At 38.7% G+C, this 12,357-nt stretch overlaps 1 protein-coding gene across 1 annotated transcript in view; it reads left to right on the forward strand.

The window, feature by feature from the left end:
- Positions 1-12,357, forward strand: part of LOC120436496 — a 69,702-nt gene that overhangs the window by 10,731 nt on the left and 46,614 nt on the right. Inside the window, exons 7-8 of the mRNA XM_039607552.1 lie at positions 448-561; positions 1,146-1,287. Coding sequence (XP_039463486.1) covers positions 448-561; positions 1,146-1,287 — 256 coding nt within the window. The remainder of the gene's footprint in view (positions 1-447; positions 562-1,145; positions 1,288-12,357) is intronic.

Consider the following 12,357-nt stretch of genomic DNA (forward strand, 5'->3'; position numbering starts at 1 on the left):
AAACAACCACAGCTTTATTGACATCTACGTGTATTAATGCATGAGAGGAATGGGAAGGAGGAAAAACTCATGCAGGTGCGTGGGACGATGTTATAACTAAATCTGTCTGCATGGTATCAGCTGGAAGGACATGAAAAATGAACTTGAAGTTATTTGTGTATTGTGCTGCGCTTCTGGGGGTGACATTCATTCAAAATTTTTATAAAGGTTAATGTTATCGATGTGTGAATTTTTAGTGATCAAAACTATTTTAACTGCTTAGTCCAAATTCTTTCTGGAAAAATAGGAAAGGGAAATGGCGTCAAAATAGAAAATCATAGAAGTAATTTCAATTAAAAATGGCAAATGTTTCCCTTTTGTAAATTTGTAGATTTTATTTAGTGTTGTTGTCTAAATGGCTTTGTGTATGGATAAACCTCTAAATAGCATGTTCTGATGGCTCTTAAGGTAAGCAGGCAACATCAAGGTTCCCACTTCATCCTGGTGCCTTCTGCATGTAACCTCATCAAAAATCAGACCTACACCGTTCACTGCCCAGTGGCCTGTAAAATCCAACCCAAAGTAAGTACTTTGAAGGAATGAAGGCATCAAGCTTGTGGGTCATTTGCAGTTCGTTTAAAAGTCCTGAAACCAGTTCTCTCAGGGTCTGTAGGCATGTTGTTGAAATCTTATTTAAATATGAGCAGAGATATGAAGCTACTTGATGACCTTAATTGATTTTTAGAATTTTTAGAAACTAGAATTCAGTCAATTCTAATATTATAAAACTAGATGATAAGATGACTAAATGTTTCTATAGTGACAGCATAATAAAAGCTCTGAGGATAGGATTCAGTTGCTTAATTCAAATGCGCAGATTCTCTACATTTAATTTTTAATTTAAATTTTTGAATCAAGATTTTTTTTATGTGAATCGCAGTCTGGTGTCAAGTGAAATTAATTAGTGATGTGTTTACCATGTGAGGTTTTATTGGCAGAAATATCAGAATCTATATAGTGGGGGAAACTATAAACAGAATCTGGGCCTTGACAGTACAAAACTGTTATCCAAATGAATGGAGATATATAAGATGTTTAGGAATTGAGTAAGAATCACTTAATAAAACTGGTATAGTTAAAGATAATGATACTATGCTTCTTTTCAGAGAGCTGAGTTAGACATGGGGTTTGGACCAAACTACCCCCCAACATTTGTGATCTGCTTTCCAATGAACACAGAAGAAATAACTCTGACTCTCCGAGACCAAACTGACGCAGAGGTTTGGGAGCATGAAGTAGATCTAACAGGTCATCATCTTGAACTGTCATTGTACATATTAGAAAGGAATTGAGCACAAGATTACAGTTTGCATGCGGGTCTGAAGCCCCACCCTTAAAGTAAGCTCCAGGATGGCAAAACAGTGCCAGCAAATTGAAACTGAAAAAAAATTAAGCGAAAAAACAATTGTAAGCATAAAAAAAATTACAGTTTCAGTTAATCTTTTTTCACTATCATTTTCATTTTAGAAAAAATTTTTTTTCAGTACATTTAATTCACTTACAATATTTTTTTCAGTTTCATTTTAAGGTGGCATCGTTTTAACCCCATAACACCCCATCTTAGCTTCAGTTTCACCTAATTGTTTAAATGAAATTTAATTGAATTATGTACCACCAAATCACAACAACAGTCACCTCGGGGCACTTTATACTGTAAACTAACGATCCTACAATAATAGAAAGGAACCCCAACAATCAAAAGACCCCCCTTTGAGCAAGCACTTGGTGACAGTGGGAAGGAAAAGCTTCCTTTCAGGGATGGGCAGCAATCTGCCGCGACCAGTTGGGGGAAAAGGAGGAAGACTGCATAAAAGACACCCTGTGGAAGAGAGCTATAGATTAATAACAACTATCTATGGAATGCAGGGTGGTGAATAAACACACAGTGAGTGAAAAAGGTGAACACAGAAATAGCGCATCATGGACATCCCCCAGCAGACTAGACCTATTGCAGCATAACTAAAGGAGGATTTAGGGTCATCCTGATAATAAGAAATTACAGTAGCAATAGAAGTAATAAATGCATCAACTGGTGAGCGTCACTCTGAAGCAAGATGTTTCTAATTTTAGAGAGATTGTGCAAGTGGAAGAAAGCAGTCTTACAAATTTTTTATGTGTATTGAAGGAGATATTCTGGTCAAAAACAACTTCCTGACAGTGTTACTGGAGACCAAGATAACATTTTATAACATTTTCAGGGCCAAGTACAATTACCTCAGTTTTATCTGAATTTAGAAGCAGGAAATTAGCGGTTATCCAGGCCTTTGTCTTTAAGACATTCCTGCAGTTCAACTAATTGGTGTGTGTTATCTGCGTCATGGATAGATAATCCTGGGTATCTATAGCATATCAGTGAAAAAGTATGCTATGCCTTCTAGTAGTACTGCCTAAGGGAGGTCTTGATGCATGCTCAATCATCCAGGTAAGTAAATCCCAAAAGGTTGATTCTGTTCATCTGAATGTAGCGTTTTCAGTGGGAGAAACGTTTCGTCACTCATCCAAGTGACTTCTTCAGTCTCAGCTGACTGTAGGTTTTCCCAATCTTATAAACAGTACTTTGCACAATGACTGAAACTAGCACCACTGAAGGAACAATGGGCTGGGAGGTCAGTTCCTTGATCATTAATATGCAAATTCTCATGATCATTGATCATTGAGGAGGGGGCCTAAGGGTACATCTCTTGCCATCTTACAATGCTGTGATTGCAGCTATTCCCCAACACTCTGTGAATGGTGCTCATGTCCATTGATCAATACCCAGATAGCAAGACGACATTGAATCTATGTCGATTTTTCATCCGAACCGTCGTATATGGTCGGGGTTGAAATGCCAATGTTGTAACAACATTGAAATACTGTGGTAAACCGACGGTCTTACTATAGAGATGTTGATTCACCGTTGTATTTTTGTCATTGATATTTGATCTATTTATAGTCGACCAGGTGACAACAACAACGTCGAGAAAACGTCTATTTATAGTTGACGATCATTCGCCCGGTCACCATCAAAACCATCGATTTGTAGTTGAGCATTAAATTGCATTGCAACTGATCGGGTATAAAGTACCAGAGAAAGTAGATTTATTGTTCACTTGTTATCAATGACTTGGTCGAGTTCACCAGCTTTAAAAAATCGTGTCTACGTGCAATTTATGTATAGTTGACCGGGAAATTAAAGCAGCGATCACTTGGACTATTCCGCAGCACCCCTCTCACATTGGTACATCCCACCAGGTATTCATTGTCTTCTACAGTAGAGCGGGACATTTGATTTACTCTCAGCGGAATTGACCGGAGAAGGCATCAGTTCATGCACTGCACTGGCCTGCACCACGATTAGTATAAGGTAAGAATGAATGATTTTTTTTTCCCTACTCGTTATTTCCATGTTTGCATTTGAATAACAGTAAAAAAAAAAACTCGTTAATGTACAACATTAACGAGTTTTTTTACTGTTATTTACGTTGCTCCCACAAAATGTGGGAGCCCGAAATTGTGTCTACTTCTTACAATCCGGCAACAAATAAATTGCACTGCGAACAAAGTATATCAACAAAGAAAACATTTTTATTTCATAATTTCTTAGTTATATTCCCTTACAAAGCTAGCTTTAACGCTTCGAGGTTTCCTTTGTTCTTGCCGTGGCCTCGGCGCTTGACCCAGACTTTCGCTCTGTAGTTGCTTAGTACTACAAAAAATTCTAAATCTGTGATATATGATTGATAAACGTAAATTCAATTCAATTCAATTCAATTTTATTTATATAGCGCCAAATCACAACAAAAGTCGCCTCAAGGCGCTTTATATTGTACAGTAGATAGCACAATAATAAATACAAAGAAAAACCCAACAATCATATGACCCCCTATGAGCAAGCACTTTGGCGACAGTGGGAAGGAAAACTCCCTTTAACAGGAAGAAACCTCCGGCAGAACCAGGCTCAGGAGGCGGCCATCTGCTGCGACCGGTTGGGGTGAAAGAAGAAAAACAGGATAAAGACATGCTGTGGAAGAGAGACAGAGATTAATAACAGATATGATTCGATGCAGAGAGGTCTATTAACACATACTGAGTGAGAAAGGTGAGTGGAAGGGAAAACTCAATGCATCATGGGAATCCCGGCAGCTCACGTCTATTGCAGCATAACTAAGGGAGGATTCAGGGTCACCTGGTCCAGCCCTAACTATATGCTTTAGCAAAAGGAAAGTTTTAAGCCTAATCTTGAAAGTAGAGATAGTGTCTGTCTCCGAATCCAAACTGGAAGCTGGTTCCACAGAAGAGGGGCCTGAAAACTGAAGGCTCTGCCTCCCATTCTACTTTTAAATACTCTAGGAACAACAAGTAAGCCTGCAGAGCGAGAGCGAAGTGCTCTAATGGGGTGATATGGTACTACAAGGTCATTAAGATAAGATGGGGCCTGATTATTTAAGACTTTGTATGTGAGGAGCAGGATTTTGAATTCAATTCTGGATTTAACAGGAAGCCAATGAAGGGAAGCCAAAACAGGAGAAATATATGCTCTCTTTCTAGTCCCTGTCAGTACCCTTGCTGCAGCATTTTGGATCAGCTGAAGGCTTTTCAGTGAGTTTTTAGGACATCCTGATAATAAAGAATTACAGTAGTCCAGCCTGGAAGTAATAAATGCATGAACTAGTTTTTCAGCATCACTCTGAGACAGGATATTTGGGTCATTCTTACTATTCGGTGCCATTTGAGTCCTAATGACATAATATGGTATATTTAGTGTAAAACTTGTCTAATGCTTATTTCTAAACCATTTTCTTGTATGTTTAACCCCCCTCTACCATAGAACACATTGATATATATACACAGGATAAATACATTAAAAGTAAATTACTTTTATTTTAGCACAAGTCACTAAAGTACTATGTCCCCAGTCATGCTTGCTCGACTTCAGTTACAAATATAACTTAAAAAAAAAAAAAAAAATCTAGATTTTTCATCATTTCTGGATTGGCTTATTTCTAATGTTCCTCATCAAATGTTCTTTTTTATTATTAATGCATGTTTAATACTTAAAATCTTTAAAAAATGTTGTGTCCCTGAATCAACTGTCACCCCTGTTACTCTGATAAGAATTCCATAGAACACATCACCTGATTATTCTTTTAGTCACATGACACTCCCGGATGTAACATATTTTGGAGGGAAAACTTTCAAGAAGAAGAGGCAGTAAGTACCACTCTTTAATCAACCCTTTTTTCAATGTTTTAGCAAGATTTTGTAATGTGGCAAAGCATAACACGTCCAACCTGTTACGCTTATTAATAGTGGAAACAATTTTTTTTTTGTAATTTTTATAATATGGCTAATAAACATGTTAAAAATGGTTCTTAGTGGTCACCATGTACTAGCTTGTTGTTCATCATACTAGTAGTAATGGCTAAGTTTAGCATAAAATCTCCCCCCTGTTACCGTCACCCCTGTTATTGCTATGCACTGTAACAGGGGGGACACATGGTAACAGGGGGGACGTAAGATGATAGAAGTTTAGTGTTTAGGGTTATTTATACAAGTGTGTATTGGTAATTATTATTAACCTGTATATATATACTTTTAGAAGATTTTGAATAGTATACATTTTTCAGGGAATGGCACCAATGTCTGCTGCGGAGAAGCAGCGGCGCCACCGAGCACGCCGTGATGCTGACCCTGAGAGAAGACAGATATATCTCAATAAAGAGAAAGAGAAGTGGAGAAAGGACAGAGAGGAAGGGAAAAAAAAGAAAGTGGCAGATCTCAGTGAACGACAGAAGAGAGCACAGAGAAAGCAGTGGCGAGAAAGGAAAAGAAAGCAGAGGGCTAGTGCCAAAGGCAGGACAGAATTTGAGGCTATGAATACTCCTCCCCTAAGTCCAGAATATTCCCTAGAGCCAGAAAATGCCCCGCAACCAGGACCCTCAAGGTTAGAAGAAGAGTTGACAGTTCAATGCTTTGCTGATTAGGTAGAGGAGTACTTGTACTTCTCAAGAAGTACAAGCAGTCCACTTCGGAGGGTCACACCAGCAGGCAACCCTACATACTGGAGTACTGTACACTGCAGCTGAACAGTCACCAGTAACATTCTGCTCTATCTCACCTTCCAGGCGGCATGATCCCCCTGCGATATGGGCCCATCTTGACCCTGTGTTAGACATGATCAGAGAAAGATACCCTCTTATCAAACACCTCCATGTCTTCAGCGATGGTCCAGCTACACAATACAAACAAAAGGGCAACTTTACCTGCTCTCAAAAGAGCCATTCAAAAAGGGTTCAAAAACATCAGCTGGAACTTTTTGAGGCCAGCCATGGAAAGGGGCTCCAGATGGTATTGGAGCCACCCTTAAAAGGTCAGCTGACACAATTGTCCGCCATGGAGGAGATATCCCAACGCAGAAGCTATGTTTCACAAGCTGAGAGACATGGGCACTTCAGTGGAACTTTTTTGTGGGAGAAGATGATGTTGAGAGGAAAGTAAAAGAAATTATTGATGGACCGACACTTGTGCCTGTCAAAGGAACCATGAAAATCCACCAAGTACTCAGTTTCTCTCCAGGAACAATAAAATACAGGGACATAACCTGCCTTTGCCAGGCAGACAAAGGTGTACTGGACTGTGAATGCTATGGCCTGAAGGAGATAAGCCTTAGTCAAGAGGCAAGTCCACATTGCACTGAGGGACCAACCCGGCCTGAGAACATCACAAAAGATCATATTGGTCAGTGGTGCATTATCAACTACGATGGTGAACCCTACCCAGGAATCATTCTGGAGGTTGAAGAGGATGTTAAAGTGAAATGCATGCACAAGAACGGGACCAACAAGTTCCACTGGCCAAGTCCACGTGAGGACATAACCTGGTATAGGGATGACCAGGTTGTGTGTCTGATGAAAGAACCAACACCTTTGAATAAGAGGTCAGTTCAGCTGGAGAGGAAAGTGTGGGATTTCCTTGAAAAAACTGGAGTTGCTGGTCTGTTGCATAGGTAAAAGGTGTGAGAAAATGTTCATTATGTTGGGTGTACAGTGAAAATTTGCTTGTTTAATGTGGACATGTATCTACCTGTGTTGGTTGGACGGGCATGGTGAAAGTGTTCAAAGTTTCTTTAAGGTGGTATTTTTGTCACTGATGTTATGTCCACCCTGTTACCTCCTGTCCACCCTGTTTCTCCTCTGTCCACCCTGTTACCTGTGTGTTTCTTTTGTTAATTAAATCAAATCAACAAACATAATGCATGTCTCTTTGGTTATTGGGAGGAATGAATCAGCAAAATTAAGTTACTTAAAAATGGAGCCAATTTTTTTTTTTTTATATTCCCTTTGAATCTAAAAACAATCTTTTGAAATTACACTGTGTCTTAAAACTGAACCTGTCTTCTTTCAATATAATGCTTGTTTAAAATACTTCCTTGAAATTTCCTTGCAGATTTTAAAAAGGGACATTGTAGCTTTTAGAAAATGTAAATATTACTATAACTGTGTATTCAAAACAGTTATTAATAGAAAATTGAATGTCCTGTAACAGGGTGGACATTTGGCACGTCATGGGTAAAGACTTTGATTTTAAAAATATTATAATATAATATCCTTAGCTGGACCAATACATTTTTCTTATAGGTTGAAAATCCCTCTTTTAGATGAAATGTTAAAATAATTCAAAATTTTGTATTTTTTGATGAAGAGTGATCACACTGAAATGGCACCGAATAGTAGGAATGACCCATTTCTAATTTTAGAGATGTTGCGCAAATGGAAGAAAGCAGTCTTGCATATTTGTTTAATATGTGCATTGAAGGACATGTCCTGGTCAAAAATGACTCCAAGGTTCCTCAGTGTTACTGGAGGCCGAGGTAATGCCATCCAGAGTAAGAATCTGCTTAGATACCATATTTCTAAGATTTTCAGGGCCGAGTACAATAACCTCAGTTTTATCTGAATTAAGAAGCAGAAAGTTGGCGGCCATCCAGGTCTTTATGTCTTTAAGACATTCCTGCAGTTTCACTAATTGGTGTGTGTTACCTGGCTTCATGGATAGATAGAGCTGCGTGTCATCTGCATAGCAGTGAAAATTTATGCTATGTCTTCTAATGATGCTGCCTAGGGAAGCATGTATAATGTAAATAGAATTGGTCCTAGCACTGAACCCTGTGGAACACCATATTTAACCTTAGTGTGTGAAGAGGACTCTCCATTTACTTGAACAAATTGGAGTCTATTAGATAGATATGATACAAACCACTGCAGTGCAGTACCTGTAATACCTACAGCATGTTCTAATCGCTCTAATAGGATATTATGGTCAACAGTATCAAACGCAGCACTGAGGTCTAGCAGGACAAGCACAGAGATGAGTCCACTGTCAGAGGCCATAAGAAGATCATTTGTAACCTTCACTAAAGCTGTTTCTGTGCTGTGATGAGCTCTGAAACCTGACTGAAACTCTTCAAATAAGCCATTCCTCTGCAGATGATCTGTTAGCTGTTTGACAACTACTCTTTCAAGGATTTTTGATATGAAAGGAAGGTTGGAGATTGGCCTATAATTAGCTAAGACAGCTGGGTCTAGAGATGGCTTTTTTAAGTAAAGGTTTAACTACAGCCACCTTGAAGGCCTGTGGTACATAGCCGATTATTAGAGATAGGTTGATCATATTTAAGATCGAAGAATTAATTAATGGCAGGACTTCTTTGAGCAGTTTTGTAGGAATGGGGTCTAAAAGACACGTTGATGGTTTGGAGGAATTAATTATTGAAGTTAACTCAGAAAGATCAATTGGAGAAAAAGAGTCTAACTTAACATCAATGGTACTAAAAGTAGCTGTAGATAATATTACATCTGTGGGATGATTATTGGTCATTTTTTCTCTAATGATAAAAATTTTATTTGTGAAGAAGTTCATGAAGTCATTACTAGTTAACGTTAAAGGGATTGTTGGCTCAGTAGAGCTCTGACTTTTTGTCAGCCTGGTGTGGAATTACAGGGATTATTTTACATAACCATCATCTTATCATTGCAGTAATTATCATTTCATCCAAGCATTTATTGAAGTTGCTGGCATTATGTTATAATTTATATTATAGGGGTTATCATAATCAAATATTAACATGTTTATTACAGGTGCAGTTATAACTACTTTAAAATGATTGAGTTAAACATATATATATATATCATAACTCATATGCTGAGTATATTGTTTCAGTAAAAAAAAGTAGCTGAGCAAAGGCCTGAATGTATTCAGCTTCTTGTTGCATTTGAGTTTGCTTAGTTACAGGTGACGGAAGGATGTCCAGTCCATGGTGACCTCAAAGGCCTTAGATCATCACTATATTCTTAAGAGTATGCCACAAGGAGGAACCTCTATGTTGCAGTTAATTCTTAAAATACATGAATGTTCTGTACATGCAAATTATGTGCTTGTAAACGCAAGAAGGGCGTTACAATACCCTGATGTTATAAAAGCAATCTAGAGTGTATTTTGGGTAGAGATGTACAACTGTTTGGCAGTTTACACCTCTCCACGCTGCGTGCATTCATTAAAATCAATTGTTTGAACGACCTTTTCTGGACCATCATTGTTTTACTCTCATCCTCAATTTCGAACCCGTAACATTTGGTGCATTGGCCCGGGTTGAGCAGAGAGAGTTGGAGGTTGAGACTGAGAGGGTCCAAGGTGCTCAAACAGGCAGACACGAGTCAGTGGTCGAAGTGAGTGGACATAAGCCGGCTTATTCAAAGGTAAGGCACTACCTGTTGAATTATTTCCAAACAGTGCTGAATTGGTTCTGACAAAATTGAAAGTCTACTCACTGAAAATTACTGATAAAGGTCTGTTTTGATTTTGGTGAAAATCTCATGAGAATTGAAGTTGAAGTAATGATAATGTAAGGTTAAGTGACAGTACTGATTAAAGGAAAAGCAGTTGGACTGCTACGAGGATTTAAATGCAGTTGGACTGCTAAGGAAAGAGAATTTAAAGTAGTTGGACTACTGAATTTAGGAAATAGGTCATTTGAAATCTGTATATGGTCATACAGTTATAATTGAATACAAAGCTGGGCTTGGGCATCAATAAAGTGGGTTGGTGGTTTCATAGGATGTCTTTAAAACGTAATTAAATTCATGTAGAACGGAACTGTGGAAAGTTCTAGGAAGTGCATCGCTCAGAGGTAACGCTTGCCGGAGTCAGGGACGCTTAGACTCCGTCCTCTATGAGGGATAGTCAGTTGGTCACTGTGGAGCTTGGGGCACTCCAGAATAACTAGTGGTTGGACCACTTTACCGTTTGGAACGGTTTATGCACTTTTTTGGGTAGTAAAGGTTGGACCTTGGGCGTTGGACGCTTTTAAATTGACTTAGGAACTTTAGCAATTAGACCAGACACAGGTTGGACCTGATACTGGGTCATTGATTATCAAAAACTTGGAGTTTGTCCCTTGGAGGGTTAATTCAAATTTTGTCTAAATTATGTAGGTTGTGCAATTTAAGGCCTTGTAAATATTATTTAATTTATCAGACGTCTCTGTGTTATAATTTCTATGTTTGTATATAGGCTCTGTCTGCCACGGGCGCTGCAGCAGGCTGGTTATTTTGAGATTGTGTGTCTGTGTCTATGTAAATGAGATGCCTGTGACTTATTTAGAGTGACATTTCCTGTTTACTAATGAGTAACTAATGACTGACTGCAGAGACTGGGTTAAGGACGACTTATATTGGTGTTTTAAGGGAAGAATTGCTTTTATTTCTACTTTGTTGGCATTACGGTTGTTAAATACGATGACTACTTTATGATACATGTCTGTCTCATTTTGCATGTGTGCGATTGGCTTTCAAATGTAGTTTTGTAATGTAACCTGTACACTCCATGGAGGAAACAGACCATGGAGTTTTGGAAGAAGATAGCAGAGATATGACTGGCTTTACGTTTAGTCTTGTGTTGACTCCAATAACGGATGGTCAGACAGGGCTGGTTGAAACAGAGGTGCGTGTTTGCTGTGAAATAGGGGCCACTGACCATGATTCAAAACACAAAGGCTGTGAGATTAAAAATTACTGTGAGTAACGGTTTGACTTTTGACTAGGGAAATAATATGCTTACTTTTGGGTCTATGAAGATATTTGACCTTCAGTGATGTTATGAGAGGTTTCAGTTTTCTTTTTCTTTTTTCTTTTGACTTGCTCTTTCTGATCATGGAAGGCATGTCCAAAATACTCGTATGAAAGCGTATTTTGTGTGATTTTAACTGTGTGAATGCTGTCAGTATTTGATTTGAGTGACTGTGTGATTTGTCTAAGTAAGTGAAAAGGGGGAGTTTGAAAGAAAAGGCAGTGTGTGAGACGATTACTGAATGACTAAAGAGGTTAGAACCTTTAAACGTGTGTATGGAATAAAGGAGTGTGAAATATATTTCTTGTGTGATGAAAAGTAGGATGTGCTAAAGTTTGAAAGTGTTTTTAATTCAAGAAAACAAAAAACAAAGGAGTTAGATTAGTTTGAGGAACAGGAAATATTGCTCTGTGTACCGGGGCTGCAGCGACAGGAAATAGTGAACAGGAACTGTGCATGCCCATATATGGGAACTGAGTGTGTATAGAAAGAACACAGAGAGACAGACGAGGCCCATGGAGCAAATGAAGCCTTTAAGAAAAATGAATATATTATTAATTGTATGCTTTAAGTGTGTCGATACAGGTGGACTCTCTCAACATTGGAACCTTGAGTTCAGCAGCAGAAAAGTAGATTAAAAGAATTGGGAGAATAAGCCAGTCTTTGGCTCGAAATTGTGCGGCTGGATCTCTCACTTTGTCCCTGAAGCGGAGGAGAAGTTCAAAGGACAGTTAATCGCCTGATGAAGACCGATAGAACATCGTGGACTTGAATACAGCAGGCAAACGGCAGTGCCACTGATCCAGTAACACTGATGACGACTGACGACCAGCAGCAGCATGTAAGAGTAATGTAACATGTACTGTGAAAATACAGGCTGGGCAGTTGAACAGTGGGATAAAGAATTGTGGAAGAGCACTGGACATTGAGTGATATTTTGCCATGCTGGGACTAAATCTGAAAGAAAGACTGTAAAGAAACAGAGAAGAAGACAGCAGCTGAGTTGAGACTGTGTTTGCTGGAGCTTTGAAGCCCGAACAGGACATTGTGCAGAGAGGACCAGTGAGAGATGAAGCTGGACGAGTTTGACTGCGAGAATATAGGATATAATTGAATTGAAAATTGAAACCTGAACTCATGAATTGTTTAGGGATGTCCACCATAGCATAACAAAGAGGTAAACATTAGAAAAGGTAAGAATAATGAAAGAAA

Source organism: Oreochromis aureus, linkage group 23 (genome assembly GCF_013358895.1).
Source record: "Oreochromis aureus strain Israel breed Guangdong linkage group 23, ZZ_aureus, whole genome shotgun sequence".
In the NCBI taxonomy this organism is placed as follows: Eukaryota; Metazoa; Chordata; class Actinopteri; order Cichliformes; family Cichlidae; genus Oreochromis; species Oreochromis aureus.